The sequence below is a fragment of the Stegodyphus dumicola genome, chromosome X1 (genome assembly GCF_044657685.1).
Source record: "Stegodyphus dumicola isolate Sdum_Otavi_A_Nest chromosome X1, ASM4465768v1".
NCBI classification, from domain to species: Eukaryota; Metazoa; Arthropoda; class Arachnida; order Araneae; family Eresidae; genus Stegodyphus; species Stegodyphus dumicola.
In genome coordinates, this window is record NC_140780.1 from 106337346 (window position 1) to 106358665 (window position 21320).

Consider the following 21320-nt stretch of genomic DNA (forward strand, 5'->3'; position numbering starts at 1 on the left):
TCGATAATCCGGAATCGCCGAAGTCCCGACGAGTCCGGATTAAAGACTTTTGACTGGACTACATGTTACAAGGTAAGATCTTTCATTCAGTAGCTCATCAGCATATAACATCTGCTGTTGCCTGTCGTAAGTCAAGGAATATGTTACATGTTGTTCAAATTTTAAAATGTAGAACCTGAAATTGTCTAATTTGTAACTAATTCATAGTTTTTCACATTATTTATCTAAAATCATATTTACCATGTATGCAATGAAGGTTATTTATTCTAAAATATATCCTGAGCTAGAGAATCAAATTTTTACATCCATAAAATTATCTCGGGTCTGATAAATTATCCTAGTTATAATATCTCTCTAACATTTAACTTTTAAAGTTTGTTCCTTAGGTTTTTTTTTTTTTTTTTTTTTTTTTTTTGTGTGTTCATTTTTAAATCAATACATTCTGCCAGGATTTTTTTTTTATCATTTAGTTAGAACATCACTGAATTTATATTTTGCTCACAAACACACATTTTTTTTTCATTTCCCCTCTTGAAGCTGAAGAAGGCTCTTGTTTAACCTTTGAAACTACAGTATTACAAATTTAATTACATTAATTCCTGTAGTTTAATACTGATTTCTTTACCAAATCTTAAACTATCGATTTATTAAAAGACTAACTTTTTTACATTATATTACAATATAACAGTATGAAAAATAAGCAGCATAATGGTAATGGATACGTTAAATATCTACTTTTGAGCATATATGAATTTATGGCAGTATCTTGTAAATAATTTTAAACTATAAGCAGAGCAGATATTTTATCCTTGTGATGTCATATTTCATTTTTGTGCTGTTATATATATATTAACTTGATCACTAAAAAAAGACCTTTAACATCACTAGTATGTTGTTTTAATACATAAACAATAATATAATTTTCAGATGCACTAAGAAGGATACATTAGGAAAGCTAAATATGTTAAGATTTCAAGTACCTTATTTCCTTAATGGATAAATAACCTTTATGTTTCTTCAATAAATCTAAAATGATCCATGACCAGTAACTCCTATAACTCAGTTTTCCTAAGTCAGATAATGGTTTTTCTGGAGAACCAATAACATGCTCTATCTTAGACAGCTCATAACCTAAATGGAAAACAATTGGGAAAAATTAAAAATACACAGTTTTCCCGATGCAAAACAAAACATTAAAGATACAAATGATTAAGTTCAACATACTAGTGATAAAAGCAGCATAAATAAAATTTTGTTAACATTTCAGAGGCTTCATTTCGTTAATTAATTTAATGCACTAATTAAGCAGTATTATTTTTAAGTAATCCTTGCATGGTAAAGTCACAAATAATATTTTGAACCATAATTACTATTTAAAAAACTGCCTTGTATACTAATGCCATAATGTAATTTCTGAATCATTATTGGACATTGATATTTATACTGTAATTTAGAGTAATAAACAAACGGAATTAAACTTTAAAAGTTCTTTAATTAATGATTAGATTTTGAATTTTCAGAAAACTACCAGACTTACAATCTATATATAAAAAAGCATGAATTTTGAGATCCGTACATAAAAACTGGCAACAGTAAAACATTGTTAATGCATCTTCCAAAAGACTATTAAAAAAAGATATTTAAATTTTATTTTATTTTAGGATCAGATGTATGTTTCAACCATAGAATTTTAAGAATACTGTTATCCAAAAATTTAATTTTATCATCCTAGTTTTATTCACTTAACATACTATCCAGTGGATCCAAGCTACTTTCCCTTAAAAGTCCTCCACAAAAGTATCCCTAACTTTCGAGCAGATATCCCTCAAGTACTTTCTATAATCAAAAAAACTTAAACCCACATTTATATTAACACATTTTACAAAACATAGATAATATTTGAAATCTTCCATTTTAATATTTAAAGAATTCTAATTGCAGAACATTTATCATAAAAAAGTTTTGCCCTCTTATTGCTTTGTCAATTTTATTGTGTGTGTGATTATGCAAAGCCTCGAGGGCTATCTGCCTAAGGGAAGGGATGCCTTCATGAAGGACTTTCTAAGGGAAACTGGCTCGTATACACATTACACATGGAGAAAACCACGGAAACGTCCATGCAGCCAGCCCGTTCACGAAATTCAAACCTCGGACCGAACTACCAGTGTTCAGCGACTTTACTGCTCGGCCGCTGGTGGCTCCGTCAATTTTTTTGAGCCAATCAGTAAACGATATCAGTGACAAGCAATGCTTTTTTTATTTGCTTCATACCACAATGATGAAGTTTTAAAATTTTTGGAACCTGATAATTTTTGTGATTTTCCTATGATTAAATATACCATCTTTTTCATTCCATCAGTTTCGTGCAAAATAAAATAGTGAGATCTTTACTCCATTATACTGAACACCTTTTTAAATGCTAGGTTTCTTTCAGGCATGAGATGAAGGAAGAAACTGATTGCATCAATGTTGTAAATGTCTTTCAGCAGATACCGTTACTTCTTCAGACAAACTTTTGAAATAAATTTCAAAAGGTACAGCTCTACTAGATCTTTGGATTCTCAAATTATGACATGACATACAATTCTGTGACATAACTTAAAATTTACGCAGCTATTCTACAGACAAACTATTGCCCTTCAAATTTGATTGCCATGCTTTTTTTTTTCTCATCAGCACAGGTCCATTTAGCGGAATATTTGAGGCACACTTTGAACACATGTCTTTGAAGCATATTTACACTGCTGATGTTTTTTCTTTTATTTGTCTTGTTTTAGAATTACGTGTTTTAAGTGTTCAAGCAAGAATGCCAAATTTTTTCCAAAAACTTTATTTTGGTACTTTATATTTATTTGCTTATCTAATCCTGAAAAAGAGTTGCCAACTGTTGGCGACTAATTTCTGGTCAAGCTAAGATATGAAAGACAACGATTTTCAAAAATGACACAGCATTACAAATTGCATGAAACATCTACCAGTTAACAAAATTAAAACATAAGAAACATCCATAAGAAAACATGGACCTTTCTTTTTGCATAATTTTCCTGACGTATACAATTTTAACTTAAAAAAATTAATCAGAATTGCACAAATTCGGCATCAGCTACGAATTTCAACCATTCCAAAATAGAACTTCAATGTAATGCAAAACTTGGCTATCTTTAACTGATGGGCAACATGCCATATTTCTGAAGAAATGCAACACTTTCTTTTTTCATTTGCCAGCAAACGCCAAAGGTCCATCATAACTCTTTAAAAGAAAAAAAAATGCAGTAATGATTGTCAAATTTTAAGGTTGAAAAGGGCACTCCTTTGCTGTGTGTTGTGCGCATACCTGTGTTGCCCTGTAAATACATTTTGCCCATACTATGGATTACCTATTTCGGCAGCGTACTGCAATGGAAGGTGACTTACTTTTAGGGCTGGGCAGATAATCAGAAAGCACCTCTTATTTTTACCGTATCTGCATTCCTGTCAAATTATTTTAAAATTTCAGTTTTTTTTTCCTTAAATGAGAGTGTTTTTTTATTTTCTGAAGTTAGGCTTAAAGAAGAATGTGAAAGTAAAATAAATGAGTTAAACTACATTTACTTAAATGATACAATAACAAAGGCATCTCTCACAATTTAACCTCTTTTCCCAGCAGAATACACCATATTCTATTCCATTACAGAACCACTCCTTCCATTTATGAAATGAAGTCCTCCATTTATAAAATGGATTTCAAATTCCATAACATATTGAAACACTGCCTTCTCCTCCCTCCCTTATGTGTAATTTTGAGATGCTACTAAAAGAAATAAATGACATCCAGAAAATGGCAGGAGATGGCAAAAAAACACAGATAATGAATTGAGGAAAATGCCCTAACTGAAATCACTATGTCAAACAAATGAAACAAATTGCAAATTAGTACAAGGATGGAATTAGAACAGTAATGAAATAAAGTATAAATGATAAATGTAAAAGTGCTTCATTGTATTTTATTAACACTATTACTAATTAAGCTACTAATATCCCCTACTGGAAGACACCCCCCTAAAATATATTGATATACCTGGTAGGTTTACCTCTGGATCACAGAACTGCAGAAGTCATTGAGGCATGGACTTTCCAAGCTCTCTGGTGTAGTCTCTACATAGTGATCACCATGACTCCCAAAGTTATATGCACTATGTCACTCTACAATCCTCTAATATTCAAATGTAATGTATATCATTGTTGAAGTAAACTTTGAATATTTCAGATTTGATTGATAACACAGATCTGGTAATTATGGGGCTATTTCACGACTAAAACTTGAACAAAAGTTCCTCAAACAGTAGTTTGGTATCTATGGATATGTGTGGCTGGAAAGATCCAAATTGATCAGAGTACATGTATGACAGGAATAGATATAACACATCTGAAAGGATTTTAATATAACATCCATTAGTTAGAGAAGATGAGAGACACATAAGGATGTTAATTTATGCCAACTGTAAATTCTCCATATCATCACTTAGCCACAAACATACATGTTGAGTCCATTGTTGACATGCTGCATACACTGGATTTCTCCATATATATGGATGATTCTACTGAATGAAACAGTTATAAATGCAACATCTCAGCCCAGCCTACTCATTTCTAGTCATCTAATATCAGTTTTCTGGAGCCCAGATGAGGTACACACTGTCTCATGACATAAGAAATGGCAGTCACAGTGAGGCACCAGCTACTAACCTCTTCCATCCCAAAATGGTCCTATAAAGCCCTGCTGGCAGAATTCCACAATGGACATGGGACGCAAGATTCCTCTCCTTTGTTTACATGCAGTTTTCAGACCTACTAGACATTTTGAATTACATCTTCTGCAGTAAACCAATTACTTGAAGCCCAGGGTGAGGTTTCCTAATTGGGTGTTTGTTAGTCACTCAGTTTGTTTTCAAAACTTGAATTTGAGCTTTTTCTTAGTTTATATACACATTAATCTGTAATGAAATGAGTTCCATAACAAAATCAAGGAAATAACTTAAAATGTTTCCCGTTCTATTATTAAAAAACTGCATTTTCCACTTATAGAAGCACGAGCATTTTTTTCGGTTGGGAAAGTAAATTTGCACATCTAAGTATAAAATTCTGCATAGCACAGTGAGCACAGAGCAAAAAAAATACCACTAAAATCGCTTTCATCAATGGCAGCTGTTTTTGATATGATCATCTAAGCCATCAAGCTACAGCACTGAGGATCATGAGTTTTCTTTCCTCAGCAAAGCAGCATCAGTCAAAATTAACAGCATCTCTTACAGGCGCCCTCTGATTTCAAACATCGGTTTAAAATATCGAACTGAATAGATCAAGGGACAATTTGCTCATACCAATTATAGATGGTACCATGAGACTGGCAAGGTCTAAAAACAACTTCTGGCAACTACACTAGCAAATAGAGCTGTACTGGTGACCCCTTAGCTGCTTCAACTTCAACTTACGAACATATCATGAGAACTATTACACAAATGTGTAATTTTGCCATCTCATTGAGAATTAAGCCCTAAGGCACATGATGATAAGAGTTTCCTGGCATGGTAATCTCACTAAGGAGAAACGAAGGCAAGGAGAAGGAAAAGGGGGCCATGAAGCCTGGAATCAGAGAAGCGGTCTGAGAAATAATTTAGGATCTGATTGGACAGCTGAGGTAGACGAGATGATGCAAATTGTTGCAGCACAGGTGAACTTACAATTTATAATGCAAATTTTGAAAACAGTGATGCACATACTGAATGAAAGAAAACACAAGTTATGAAAAGAAGCAATGTAAAACTATGTACACTATATACAAAATTCCTCCTGTGTAAGCAATATTTAAGTAGAGAAATTGTGATCATTGTCAATAAAAAAGTGAGCCATCAGAGGTCTAGTATGATTGTCTTCATGCAGGATTTCATTTGTGAGTAGTTTACGTAATTACTAGTAATAACTTTGTTAAAGAAACAATCATTTGTTCTTCGTAGATAAATTTTCAGTTCTTCAATTTTGAGGTCCTTATGGAGGAGAGCATTTCTGACAAAATAATGAGCATCTGTAATAACTCTGAGGAATTTACTGTGTATGATTTGCAATTAGTGAATTTGCAGGTCAGTTGCTGTATTGCAAAAGCTTAGCTGCTCTGGCGCCACTCTTCCCATATATGCAATACAACTGTGTTACAGCAATGTTGACCCAGCCATCCGTGTCACAGCAGTGCAGACTAGGTGCTCACACTCCACCCCACAACCTAATGGCAATAAAAATGCTGACAGACCAGGGTCTCTCAACCATACCCAATGGCTTGCTTGCACCAATATGCAGGCTATCTATCAAATTTAAATGCTAGGATGAAGCTATGGGGAGTGCTAAGAGTGCCACCAAACAACAATATTATTAAAATTGTTTGCATCAAACACAGCTGTTTTTGTCATGATTGGCTTAGCCATCAAATTACAGCACCGAGGGTCACAAGTTCTGTCTCTGGCCAAGAAGCATGAATCAAAATTAACAGTGATCTTTACAAGTGCTCTCCATCGAAAAACATTTCCAATACAATATATAATTGAATAGATCAAAGAACATTGGTTCATAACACCAGATGGTGCCATGAAACTGGCAAGGTCTAAAAACAATTTGCGGCAACATGCAATCAAACACCGCCACACATCCATATTTTTTGAAAGCTAAATGTTACAAAATTATCATTTTAAAAATACTCATCCACAAAAGCATTCGTTCCCTTAACATCCTCAGCTCAATAAATTTCAGAAAACTGGCCCAAAATTTTCTATTTTTTTTTTAATTACAGAATTTGAATGAAAATTGCATTTTTAGATGAATTATATGTGAAAAATCATCCACAGATAAAAAATAAAGTGTATATAAAGAGTGATCAAAATTACAATTACCCCTGTAATTGTTAGCTTTTTCCGTGCATGTAAATATGATTAGTAAATTTATTACAATTAAAGTACCATATAAAGTTTACTTTTTTAACGCATGCACATAGGAATAAACATGTTACATAACTTTACATTTTGTATTTAGTACACATCTGAAAATTTTAGCTGTAACTTTATATTTCATTTCGATACAGTACATTTTAACAAGGAATGAACGAAAAAGAAAACATGCAAATTACAGTAATATAACTTAAAAGCTATTTTGTATGTTTTAATAAGATTATAAAAGTTTAATAATTTGCAAAAAATTTTACTAAGCATAATGTTCAATAAATGCAACACAATGTATCTGTAAGAAAGCAGATGTTTCACAACAAATTCAATAGCAAAAAGAAAAAGAGGCCAAAAAATAAACTTCTTCTTAGGTCCGCGCTAACACCATTTAGAAATAAAGTAAATTAAAATGAACAGTTTCCCTCAAAAAATTCCCTGCCCTTTAAGTAAACAGCATAGTGTATTTGGTCATCATCGAACAATCCAGTTTATTTTCATGTGATCAGAAAAGCAAAAATTTTATTTAATTGATGTATATGACTCGCAGAAACATGAAATAAATGCAACTACTTTTTACTTTCAGAAGATTCTCCATTTTATATTTTTTTATAAAATCTGTACTGTATTAGAGGAAAAAAAAAGTGACCCTTCTTTTCAATGATAGTTTTTCACAATACTCAGAATTCACAGGTTTGGGGTGTATCAGACAAATAATCAATAGTTGGTGACTTTCATGCATATCCAATAAATGCATCATATAAAGAATTAGGTTTCATATCAATAAATTTCATATGAATGCTTGTTAGATTTGATTTCAAACTTTAATTGAATGTTCTAAATCAACATTAGAGAGTGAGCTAATAATTACTTACATTTTGTAATATTTAATGAACAAAATTAAGAAGAGAAATAGTCTAAGACAAATGCTAAATTTAGCCACCACCCCTAAAAAAAAACTTTCCCACCACAAATTAATCTTAACTTTGATTTCAAATGAAAATTATGAATGATATCATTCTCTAGCTCAGAATATATGTCTCATATACATCATTTTTACTAAATGTAACTAAAACTGTTACTAAGGCAAATGGCTAAGATTACATGTTTCAGAGGAAATTTATTCCTTAAATATACACTTATTTATTTATTTAAGTCTATAGTTATTTCCATATAGCCATTAAGTAATATAAAATAGTAAGGAAAAATAGTAGTGATATAGATTTAAACAAATGATCACCAAGTACACCTGCATTCATTAAAACTAAAAAATACTGCTGTTTCCATAATAGTATAGTGAAGCAAATTCCCAAGTCTTATATTTTTATTCTATTCTGAAAAATATTCTTGGGAAAAATATCTCAAAAAATTTCTACACAGAATGCACATACTTTGGTACTTACACTGGCAGTGCATACCTAAGCTCACAGAGTACTGCTGGGTGGAAGAAATTAAGAAAATCCAACATATGACAACTACCTGTAATACCTTTAAATGCATGTAAGGAAATTGAAAGAAAGAACATCTTTTGTAAATAGCTTATAAGAACTTGCTAATCAGTTAAGCAACCATAAACACTAAACCAAATTTATCATCAAAGCAGTTCAGTTTACTGAAGCAACTCACACTCTTGATTATAAAAATTCCTTGCAATGGATGAGGATTTAACAACTGTTAATACAGACTAAGTGCCAGAGGGAGAAGAGCTTCATCAATAGCTCGGGATTCTAAGGAAAGAAGTTTAAACAGCTACTGGGATAAAAAAAAAGTTAAAGCCTTTTTCATACACAGAATGTTGTACATTTGCGGCAGGTGTCGGTTGCCTGTGAAGTGTATGTTCATCTGGCCAATACTGCTTTTTGAGGACAGAACTAGGAACCACTTGGTTTCCAGCATGATGCTTGTACTGATTATTTCAAAAACGGCTGTCCTTGGAGAAAGGGATAAATAGCCTTGTCTCGTGAGAAGTCCTTGTACCTGTCCTAATAAAAAACCTCAGAACTAGGAAGCGATGGTACTTGCAGTAGTTTTCTATACCTGTTATTTGAAATAACTCAACAGATGATGCTTGTCATGATCACCCGAGACACATTCAGAGGCATACTACTCTTGTATGTTCTATGTTTCAATTCTTGTATGAAGGTATATTCTTGAAATGCTGGAATGTGGAAATTTAAGCTTTACTTATGTTTTGGAAATACCATGATCCACTGTGGACATTCTTTTATACATCATCAAAAGTCACATAAATCAAATGTCCTTTCAGAACAGCGATTGAGTCTTTTTAAGTTTTTATATACATCAGTCAGTACACATGCACTGCTTTCTAAAGACAAAATATATGGGTTCTCTGGGACTTACTCCATATTCAAAACGGCTAATACTTCTGAGAACTTGCACATCCTTAAAGAACTATAAGAAGCCTGACAGGACGCCAATGCAGAATAATGAAGAATTTTCATAAAGTTCGAGAGCACTTCTATTGGAATAAGGCGAGACCCTTGCAGAAGTAGTGACAATCATGCGATGCTTGCATGAGTCAGAAAGAAATGAAGAAACACAGTCATGCAAAGCTGCAACTTTACAATGTAAGAGTGCCTTCTGAATGCATCATCTTTGACATCCTCAGACCTCTGCCATGAACTGCTGATGGCAACAAATACATCCTCATTGTCACTGATTACTTCACAAAGTGGCTGAAGCACATCCTATCCCTGATCAAAAGGCTGTCGTGGTAGCAGAGTTAATGATACAGCATTGAGCTTCCAGGTTTGGAATGCCTTTTCAGTTACATTCTAGTCAAGGAAGGAATTTTATGTTGGCTATAATTAAAGAACTTTGCAAGCTGGCATTGACAAAACTGACATGACACCTTTACATCCCCAGTCAGACGGCATAGTAGAGAGGTTTAATCTAATCCAAACCTCTCACTGATGGTTTCCAGAAACCAACAGGACTGGGACCAGAAGTTAACCCTGTTCTTACAGGCCTATTGCAGTGCTGTCCCCGAGGCTACCGGCTATTCTGCATCCCAGATGATCTTTGGTCATGAACTTCGTCTCCCTTGTGATCTCTTGTCTGCTCACTTTCCAGATGCACCTTTATTACCTGTGGTGTATATTCAAGATCTCCATGCACAGTTTGAAGCAATGCACAATTTTGCACAAGAGCGATCAGTTCTGCAACAGAGAGGATGATGACCTAATACTACATAACAGCTAAAGGACAATGAAGGTGTCAAGGTGTGCTTATGGAATCCTATTCGATGGAAAGGATTCTCTCCTAAATTACAGTTACCCTGGAATGGTCTGTACACAGTCCTAAACCGGCTGGACGATGTTGTAGTTAGAACCCATAAGTCATCAAACTCTAAGCCTAAGTTGTTCACTAGCACCTTACTATGGCCATAGTATGTAATCCACATAGTGTACATAATAGAAACAGGAAACTAAGACCATGGTCCTATTTGTATACAAGTTTGCAAATTTATGCATTTATTTATCGATTTATTATTTAATTTATTTAATGTTATTTATTAAAATTATTCTCAGTACTGCATTGATTTTCCTTTATTATAAGTATGCCTTCTTGTCCAGGGATTGTACTGACCTGGATGTGCAGTCCTTGGGAAGTGATAACGTAATGGATTTTGCATATATGTAAATAATTTTAGTGAAGTTACATGTGAAATTGTAGTATCTTTCGTATAATGTAACAGGTTATGCTTGAAAGAGATGAAGCTCTGCTGGAAAAATAAGACAGGAAAGTCAAGTCTATTTAACATTGAGGTAACTGGTTATCTTGCTAAATTGCTATTCCCAAAGTGGCGATGGTTTTGGCAACTATTTGGCGGCATTTGGGTCTGGTATTTGCATAACTGCAACTGGTACTGTAAATATAATTGTATCCGGTCCTTATATGGCTTCCAGTAATTTCGAGGCATGGAAGGTACAAGAGATTTCAATGGCAGCCTGAGGAAAACTATGTAAGATCAGAGAGAGCATCAGTTTCTCAGTTTATTTTAGCGCAAGTTCAGAGTATTGAGAGATAACCCTCACGAGCTTTAGATGCGCTTTGCATTGTGCTGTGTTTAATGCTCTTAGTAGTTTGAAGTGAAACTACTGATTGTACTCTGTAATTCTGAGAAGAGATTCTGAGAACTCTTTGGTAAGCAAATTATTTCTTTTATTCAGGATGAATAGCACCATTCAGGATGAATAGCATCATATTGAAGTAGCATTGTCCACTTGGGATGGAAATAAAGAAAATAACAGATTAGAAACACTTCAATAGCTCAGTAGCCAGCCATCAGCATCAGTAGCTTCGTCACCAGATAGATAGCCAATTACAAGAACATTAAGCAATTTAAAGTCTTTAAGGTGCGCACAGCACATGCTCACACTGTACCATGATGACAATGATAAAACTTCATTTTTTCTTTAGCCAATATGTAAGTACATGCATCGCCTGTGTTGTGAAAGGTCATATGACAGAGATTAATTTTGGAATGATGCACTTTTAAAAGCATTTTTATATTTTGAGAACAGAAAGGAAAAATAACAAAATTAAAAAGGACACACTATTGCCTGTAATAAACTGAAGTTTTAAAATATACTTTGCACATACATGTATGGAAGATAAAATTTTAATATATACAAGGTAGTCAATTTGCTGTAGCCTCTGAAGATAACCGAGCTTCTTGCTTTTATCTTGTTCAACTTAATTTTTAATTTTAGTACTATACATAGATGACACTTCAGAGTTTACTATATATGTTGAAGAAAATAATTTTCTTGTTTTTAGCTTTTGGGGGGGGGGGATTTGTTCAGATTAATGTAGGGCATGATGCTATGCAACTGCTTTGAATAAATTACTTTGCTTCTTGGTTTGAAAATTTAACAGTACCAGAAATGCTGATATGTCTTACAAATTAATTAGAACAGGAAATTGTATTATTTTTGGTTCATTGTCCTGACCTAGGTAAAAATATTTCAGTCTGACTTATAATATTTTTGCTGTTAGGCATACAACTTCCTCATTTTTACTGGTTCTTAACGTTTTCTTTTGCATTTTTGTTTCACTGCAGAAAGTTTTAATAGCAATATTTAATATAATTTAATTGAAGTCCCCCACAAGTATCCCTTGTAATGTAATCCCGAAATAGTAACAATTACTGCATAACATAAAGTAATGGGATTCTGAAACACAGATTTTTACAATACAGATATTGATTCAAAATACTTGAAGACTACTGCAGACCCACATTCTGCTGAAGATTACGATGAATTTGTTAAAGAATTCTTTGAAAAAAATCAACAGAAGGCAAGAACTTTACTGGATAATCATCCCTGTACAACAGGGATGTCAAACTTTTAGGTACACTTGGGCCAAACAAACAAGGTTTAACTTTAGGCGGGCCGGAAAAAAAAAAAAAAAAAAAAAATCAATATTCATAGAAACGTAGATTTATTTCGAATAATACAATAATAAACATATATATATATATATTTATATAAAAAAGAACAAGAAAAATTTTAATGTTTATGTCCTGATACTTGACATCTCTTCTCTGCTATCATCTTTCCTATTTCAGGAGAAATTTTGTTTGCAGTGATAACTTTCAACGCTGACCCAAGGTGAGTGTCATTAATACGGTTTCTAATTTTTGAGACTTATTACCTTTCATGACTGAAAATAACTGCTCGCACCGATAAGTGCTACCAAACATGGAAATAATTTCATATGCAAATTTTCGAGTATTTTCAAACCTAGCTGGTAAATATTTGTAAAATTCAGGCACGCCCACTTCAATGAATTTTGCTTTTAAATTTGAGTTGCAATGAATCTCGATCACCTCCATTTGCATATGGCTGGGTACTGAGTCAATACTTATTGAGAAAATCGAAGAAAACAAAAAAAATTTGTCTTCGAGGAAACTAATTAAACCTCATTTCAAATTCAGTTGTTAAATTTGGAATTTTTTCTGCGTATTTTTGATACGAACAAGTATCATCTAAACTTGATTTGTTCATGCTGCACGTCGGGAAGTGCGTCAAATCTTCATTTTTAAGTTGTTGTCCCCAAAGAACTAGTTGACATTTGAATGCTTTAATTATGTCAAACATGTTCGTAATGATATGATCTTTGCCTTGTAACGATAAATTTAAATCGGTTAAGTGTTTGGTTATATCAATCAAGAAAGATAAATCTTGTATCCATATTGGATCGTAAAACAAACTTGCGTCTCGATTTTTTGTTTTTAAAAACTGACATATTTCTTCTTTCAAATCCCAGAATTCTTTGAGAATCTTGGAGCAAGATAACCAACGTACCTCAGTATAGTAGGACAAACCCGAATATTCATTATCTAACTCACTTAAGAAAGCAGTGAATTGACGCTGATTTAAACCTCGAGATCTTATAAAATTTATAACTTTTTTTATATATGACAAAACATTCTTTATATTTATTACTTTCGTGCATAGAACTTCTTGATGTATAATACAATGCATATTATGAATGTTTGAACCGTGAATTTCACTAAGTTTTTTTCTTAGTAATGCTACAAAGCCCTTGCTTTTCCCGGTCATTGATGGAGCGCCATCTGTAGCTACAGAATTTAATTTTGCCAAAGGTAGATTGTATTTCTGCAGAAGTCCAAAAACACAAGTAAATATATCTTCTCCTGTGGTAGTACCAGGCATAAGTATTAGTTCCAGTAATTCCTCAAAAATGTTAAAATTCTTGTCACAAGAACGAAGACACACTGCTAATTGAGCTTTGCCACTAATGTCCGTGCTCTCGTCACAGGCAATGGAGAAACTTTCGAAACTAGATGATTTTGCTTTGATCTGATCACTTAAATTCGCGGCTAAATCAGTAACTCTTTCCGCAACTGTATTTCGAGACAATGAAATTGATTGAAAAGCCTTCACATTTCCAGGACAAACAATTTCTCCAGCTTTCATTAGGCATTCCTTGATGAAATCACCGTCAGTAAAAGGCTTCGAATGTTTAGCTATCAACTCGGACAAGACGTAGCTTGCATGTACCGCCGCTTCACTTTCTTGCAATACTTTACTAAACATGGACTGTTGCTTTTTCACTGCTAACTTGAGCTCTTTCAACTTTTCTTCTCTCATTAATCTTTCGTAATTGTTATATTTCGATTTGTGTTGTTCGTAATGACGTTTAATATTATATAACTTTGGTACATTAATAGTATTATTACATATCAAGCAGATTACTTTATCTTTTATTTCACAGCAAAAATATTCTAATTCCCATTTTACTTGGAATATTCTATGTTTGTCAGCGATTTTTCGTTTAATTTTACTACCACTTGGTTTTGATATAGACATACTGATTACAAAGGGCTGGAATAAACACGGTTAATGTTAAAAAGTTAACAAAAATTTATTCTTTCCACAAGAGATAAATCAAAATGCTGAAATATTTCTTCAAAAATATTCACAAAATGTCAAACGTTTAGCAAAAATCAATTCAAAACAGAGAAACTAATTCTATCTCACAGCGAAATCGCTACAAATCAATCACAGCATTAAGTAAACAAACAGTTCGCTAGAACTACAGCTACTACTGAGATGAGTTGTTTGTTCTTGGCTTTTATAAGCTTTATAATTAATTTCTCAAATATACTGGAAACATCCATAAATATCTGGATTTTTGTGGATGGCAACAGCAATTACGAGATATTTATTTATTAGGTATTAAATGCACGGGCTGTTCTATTTTTAACCTTCCCATGCAGCTGTCTTTTCAAAAATCGTCTGCGTTGCTAAGGCAACATGAAGCAAATCTAATTACAATTCTAAATAATAATAATAAAAAAAAACTAAATAAATAAATAACTATGAAATCTGTAACAATATGAATTAAGTAATAATTAATAATAAAGCAAAGTGCATGCACATGCATGCACCAATATATCGTACAAAACTATGATTGGAAAACTGAGACCATGAGTTCGGCCACATTCGGCTATCGGGGGATGCGTACAAGTTCTGAGTGCACGTCTCCCCCAAAAGCCGAAGGTAGCTGAACGCAAGCTACTCACACGCATTTGTAATTTAAGTAGTGTGTGTCAGCTCGCTGTGAGTAATCTAACAACACTGAATAAATTATCGTTAATTACTTAGCAGTAAACAATTCATTTTTTTCTTCGTCGACATGTTATTTTATTATTATATATTATTATTTGCCGATATATTGGCCGAGCCGCAAAAATATTTGTTGTGGGCCGCAAGTTTGACATCCTTACTGTACAAAGTACTGCGGAACATTTGAGAAAACTAGAAATTCGACAACATATAATAAATTTGAGAAAGAAGTGCCATGCAATAAATAACACTCAACTGACCTCAGTATCTGATTTCTTGTAACCTAAACCAGCAGAAAAATATAAAGATAAAAGTAACAGAAATGTCCAACAGATTTCAAAAGACATCTTACCACTAACATGCAAACAATGATTATGGACAAAATTCTGTGCTTTAAGACACTAATAGTTAAGATTCAAATTTACTTTTGTGTGCAGCAAAAGAATGCTAATTCAATTTATTATTATTTTTTGCAGTTCATGTTTTCTTAAAAGAAATGTAATGAATTAAATGAAATCGTGTTTTTATTCCCTTGATTTAAAGAATCTGAATAAAATGAACTTAATTATAGCAAACAGTAGTTATCTGCCTGTGGGAAAAGATGCCTTTATAGAGAAATTTTAAAGCAAACTGGTTCACATCTACATTACACATTCGGAAAATGACAAAAACTTTATGTAATGAACATATTTTATGAAGAGGAACTGAGATGAACTATCAGTATTCCACTGCTTTAGCTTCTTAGCTTAAAAGTATCGATTTTAGGACAAACCAATTTTCTTACAAGCTAATTCTAGCATTATTTGAGTGCAACCTGTGCAAAATACACATTTTTGATAAAATTTTAGTAGTTTTATACCTCATTTTCAACACTGATTTCAGCAACATTTGTTTACTTGAAGTGGCCTTACATGCCTATTATATTTTTTGCTAAGTGCATACCAATCCTCATTATACTTAACATAACTTTCTTTATAATACCAGCCAACCAGCAGCTGAATGGTAAAGTTGCTGAAAATAGGTAGTTTGTTATGGGGTTTAAATACTGGAAAACAGACTGGCTGCATGAGCATGTTTCGTGGTTTTTTCCATGTGTAATGTGTATATGTGCTAGTTTCCCTTAGAAAGTCCTCCATGAATACATACCTTTTTTTTAGAGGGACGCCATAATGAAACGAACCAAACCCAACTCTGCGATACAAAAGAAATATCCAATATTTCTCACGTGATATAACATCACATACCTGGAGTCTTGGCTCTGGGTGCATAAAATACATGAGCCCATAAAATTAGCAATGCAACCAACCTTGAGTTTGGCACAGATTTAGTCAAAATCTTGATTGATTTTGAGGGCAAACAGGTACAGGTCCATCTTTGTTAGAACCAAAAAAATCTGCAAGACTGGACAGCAGTGGGTGCAGTGGTTGTATTTATACTCCACAGCAAAGCAAACTAGAAGGTAGCACCAACAAAATTGAAAAATTAAGTTAACAGAATTTTAAAAGCATTAGGAAGGACTAGGTTGGACTTAAAGTCATTACCTACACTAGATAAATATTTCTGAATGTGAAAAGCTTCAAGAAAATCCAATTCACCAATTAAAGAAGCTTTTGAATAATTTTTGCAGATCCAAACTCAAAATTATGATTAAATTTCCAACAATGATTAGCTATCAAAAATTGTTAATTTTGGCTTTTCAGATATAAGATTCGTGTTTCTTGATATGAAACTTTAACGTTCTTTTAGTTCAGCTAATGTATCTCAAACCACACTCACATGATATGCTATAAATTCACCAAAAATTAAGTCAGAAGTGGAATTTTTAGAGATCATGGATTTTATTGATAGGTGAGAAAATGACTTGCAAACTGGAATTCTGGACAATCCATGCAATTTTACAACTGACAGAAGGATGAAATGGAAGCACGACAAGATTATTAATGTTATTCCTAATAGCAGAATGTCTTTTTTGATGGTAACCTCAAAGTTTTTTTAAGACTTTGTCAATGACCATGGGAGAAAATCTCGGTCAATAGCAACTGATCTCAAATAATTGAGTTCTTTAGCAAGCAAAGGTTCTGAGGAACAAACTTCGAGAATGCGAAATACATAATAGTAAAAAGAAGCCTTTTTTTTGCTTAGCTGGGTGACATGATGTAGCATGGGGAGCTATACAAACAGAAAACGGTTTATGGTAAACAGTAGTGGCGAAACCAGATTCATTGCAAATTATAAGAATATCAAGGAAGAGAAGGGAATTGTTATATTCAGTTTCAAAAGTGAATTGGATCAGTAGAACTCATAATAGATAAAATCTGGTAAAAATCTTTATTACCATCAAAAAGCACAAAAGTTCTGTCTATGTAGCGAATCCAGAGACAAAAAGATAAGTTTCTCAAATAATTTGACCTCAAAATTATGCATGTAAATGTCAACAAGTACAGGATTGAGGAGATTACCCCTAGCTAATCCTTCAATTTGGCAAAAATACTCATTTTGGAAAACAAAATGTGTTTGACTCAAAGTAGTTTTAGCAAGAGAAATTAACTGTCATTTCCAGTTTTGCAGATTTCTTTGTTCCTGACAAAGAGGAACCTGTACCTGTTTGCCCTTGAAATTAATCAAGATTTTGACTAAATCTATGCCAAACTCAAGGTTGTCTGCATTAATAATTTTATGTTTAACTTGGTGTGTTTCTCTTCTGTTTACATGAGCCCGAATCTCATTATCCAAAAGCTTATAGTGTCCTAAAAGGTAGTGTCTTTAGCCACCTGAATGGTTGGCATAATAATCCTGTGCTTAGTTGCAGCTGTGTAGGAAACCTGTATGGTCTGTTCTATATCTTTAAAATGTTCAAGATTATCGTACTATCTGTCACATGCGAGGTACGATCAGAGATACATTTTCTGTCGGTAAGAAAACTGTCTACTGCAGATATTCACTGGCAGATTTGTGAAGTTTACGGAGCTACTGCCATGAGTGAAGGCAAAGTGCATAAGTGGGTTAGGGACTTCAAAGCTGGTCACGACAGCATTCATGATGAGTTCTGCTCCAGTTGCCCATCTGTGATTACAGACGATATGGTGGCTTCAACTGAAGTGAAAATTCTTGAAAAAAGGCGCTTAACCATAAGCACTTTTCAAACGAATTTTCTGAAGTGCCTAGTCTAGGACTGGAAAACGGCTGTGACCTCTTGTTTATCAAAACAGATGGCAAGTTTCCATGAAGAGGGTATTTAAAATGTAGTTCTAATGTATGATACATGTTTAAACAAACTTGGCAACTATGTTGAAAAATAGAGAAACATGTGTAGAATCGGAAAATAAATTAGGTTTTTGAAAATTTTCTTTCGTTTAGTTTTTATTTTCAAACGACCCTTACTTAAAAAAAAAGATGCAAGCAATTTTTATCTGCTTGTGAAAGGGTGCATGCGGTGGTTTGGTGTAGCAGAGTTCATTAGAGTTATCCCTCTGGAAGCTTGTGAGCTCACTCTCTCGCCTGATATAAAGACCTGAAAGGGTGAGCACCCATAGCTATATTTAACTGTAGGATTGGTGTAACCAAATTGATTGATACCATCATATAAAAAGATCACTATTTTTCTTTGTAGATCAAATTATTTTCACTGAATGAAACAAAAGTTACATGACATTTAAAATTCAAGTGAAAAAAAAAAAAAAAAGCACTTGGAATGGTATATTTTGATTCACATCAAGGATCAAAATGCTATGACGTTCTGTTAAAACATAGATTGCCACCAGTACTTAAACTTTAGTCATAAAATTAAGACTATTTTGCATTCTAAATAAACAAGCAGTTATTGATAAAAAATCTCTCTAATGAATTAAATCTAAACCTAGGGAGAGGGATGTTAACTTGAAATAAGGCATGTTTTTCTTTCAGAAATAATAAATGAAGTTAAATGACAAACAACATATTTTTTGCATGTAAAAGGAAATAAAGAGCCATGCTGAGCAACACTCCCTCCCATGAACGTAAAATATTACCTATAGTTTTTACGTAACAAGCAAGCTTGACAATTTTAATTTTTACTTTAAAAATACATTTGACACACTATCCCTAGAAATCGCTGCTTTTTTTACAATGTTTCACTAATACTACTACATATGAATAAAAAATTATTTTTTATTCGTTCCAGACTGGATTTGGATTATTTAATTATGGCAAAGCACACGAGGGCTATCTGCCTAAAGGAAGGGATGCCTTTGTGGAGGACTTTCTAAGGGAAACTGGCTCGTATATGCGTTACACATGGGGAAAACCAAGAAAATGCCCATGTAGCCAACCCGTTCCCAGGATTCAAACCTCAGACCTAACAACCAGTGTTCAGCGTCTTTACCGCTCGGCCGCTGGTGGGCCGTTATTACGAGTATTATTCGCTCCAGAAACATACTTACTAAATGCAATAAGAAATTTTCCATATCCTTTTCTTTGGAATGGTGGAAATATAAGTATACATGCTACATTATTTCCATCAGCTGATGATTTTTCTTTTGAGAAATAGCCCACAAGATGCGAGCCCATTTTATCATATTCAGTCAGAACATAAAAAGTAAATGGTTCTACATCAAAATATAGTGTTTTATGGTCCAAAAATAACTTGGCCAGCAGACACAGATTTTGGCAGTATAGCTGAAATATAATGACAACATTAAAAAACGACATAAAAGTGAAATTAGATGGAAAATAAAAAGTTAAAAGGTTAACATTTCACCACATAAATGAGTTTTTACTATACTTAACATGTTACATTTTTAGCTATGTTTAGCCCTAATTTAGATTTCATCTTATGAAAGTACATTTTTAAAAGCAACACAGAATGTTTTCTAATAACATATACTCATTGCTAAATTTTAACAAATGAGTTTATACTATTGTAAAAGGAAAATTTCTATTATTACAAATCCTAAGTTTCCTAGCATTAATATAATTATTGCCATAACACTAAAATTTTCAACATAACATACACAGTACAAAAATACCAAATTAATTGTTTGTATATATATGTTACCTTGAAAGACCGAAATTGGAGAATGTCAACTTTCTCCAGAGAATGTCAACATTCACCAAATACGTCGGTGAAAGATCGAATATTGCATTATATTGTTACATTCGGACCCTCACCGGCGTATGCCGACAACCACAGATATGCTCTGGTGTAGGTCGAAAAGAGAAGTTATAAAGTGTCGTAATAGTTTAAGTTGTTGTAATAAATAAGATTTGAATCACATAATTTAGTAAGTTTCTTGTTATTTTATTTTCTCATTTAGAACGTAGTGTATAATTAAGCAAGTTTTTAACTTCTTTTTCCTTTCTCATTTTGAACGTACTGTGTGTTTTAAGTTCTTATATTCTTAAGTTCTTAAGTCTCAAGTGTGTTTTTTTTAGACTGAATGACGGAGAAGAAAATATAATATTCAGCTCTAGTGTCGAATTGGGTACCCTTCGATCAGCCACAATTTTTTGTAAAATTTTGGCGATGAAATCTCATTTCTGGTTACCATGATAGTTTAACTTTGTTTTAGCCTCCTGATTTTTTTTAAAATAAAAATGGATTGATGTGCTCATGGACAAATTTAAAGCAGTGCACAATGCCTAGTTTATGCAATTCTGAGATTTTTTTTTTTTTTTTTTTGTCAAAACAAATGGATGTGTACATGGATGCAGAGTTTTGCAATTCTTTGGCTTTGTGTAGTGGCCATCTTGAAATTATCTTCCTGGTGCCATTAGTCATTCACCATTAGTACATGGTGAATGTCGACATTTACCGATGTAAGTCAGAAATAAGAGTATTTGAAAACATTTCGGACATTCGACTAGGTGAATGTCGACATTCTCCAGATTCCGATGTTTCACCGTAACATATACATACAAATAAACCAAAAACAATAAACTGATTATAACCTTAATACCTTAGGATATCCCACAATAACCTAAAAGTTTCAATCAGTATACTTTGCTTATCTACACAAATGAGAGGGAAAATGCTTACAGAGTTTTAGTTATTATAATAACTACACTATAATGCAGTTACTCATTGCACACCTATTTACAAGAAATTAATTAATGCTGATAGGTACTTGCATCATGTACCAATTTACCTAGACACAAAGTATTTGTTAAGTCTCCTTAAACACCCATTTAAGTTTGAATTGATCATTTATAAGAAAAATTATTTTGTAACATAACCTTAAACATAACCGTTACATGAAATGTC

The 21320-nt window shown here is 33.1% G+C and overlaps 1 protein-coding gene across 2 annotated transcripts in view; it reads right to left on the minus strand.

Moving 5' to 3' along the window:
• The window catches only part of LOC118192000 (histone acetyltransferase KAT8-like), a 135164-nt gene that overhangs the window by 61557 nt on the left and 52287 nt on the right, over window positions 1-21320 (minus strand). For both annotated transcript variants that reach the window (XM_085808504.1, XM_085808505.1), the window contains exons 7-8: window positions 19501-19735; window positions 981-1131 (exon numbers count right to left, since the gene is read on the minus strand). In XM_085808504.1, coding sequence (XP_085664630.1) covers window positions 981-1131; window positions 19501-19735 — 386 coding nt within the window. The remainder of the gene's footprint in view (window positions 1-980; window positions 1132-19500; window positions 19736-21320) is intronic.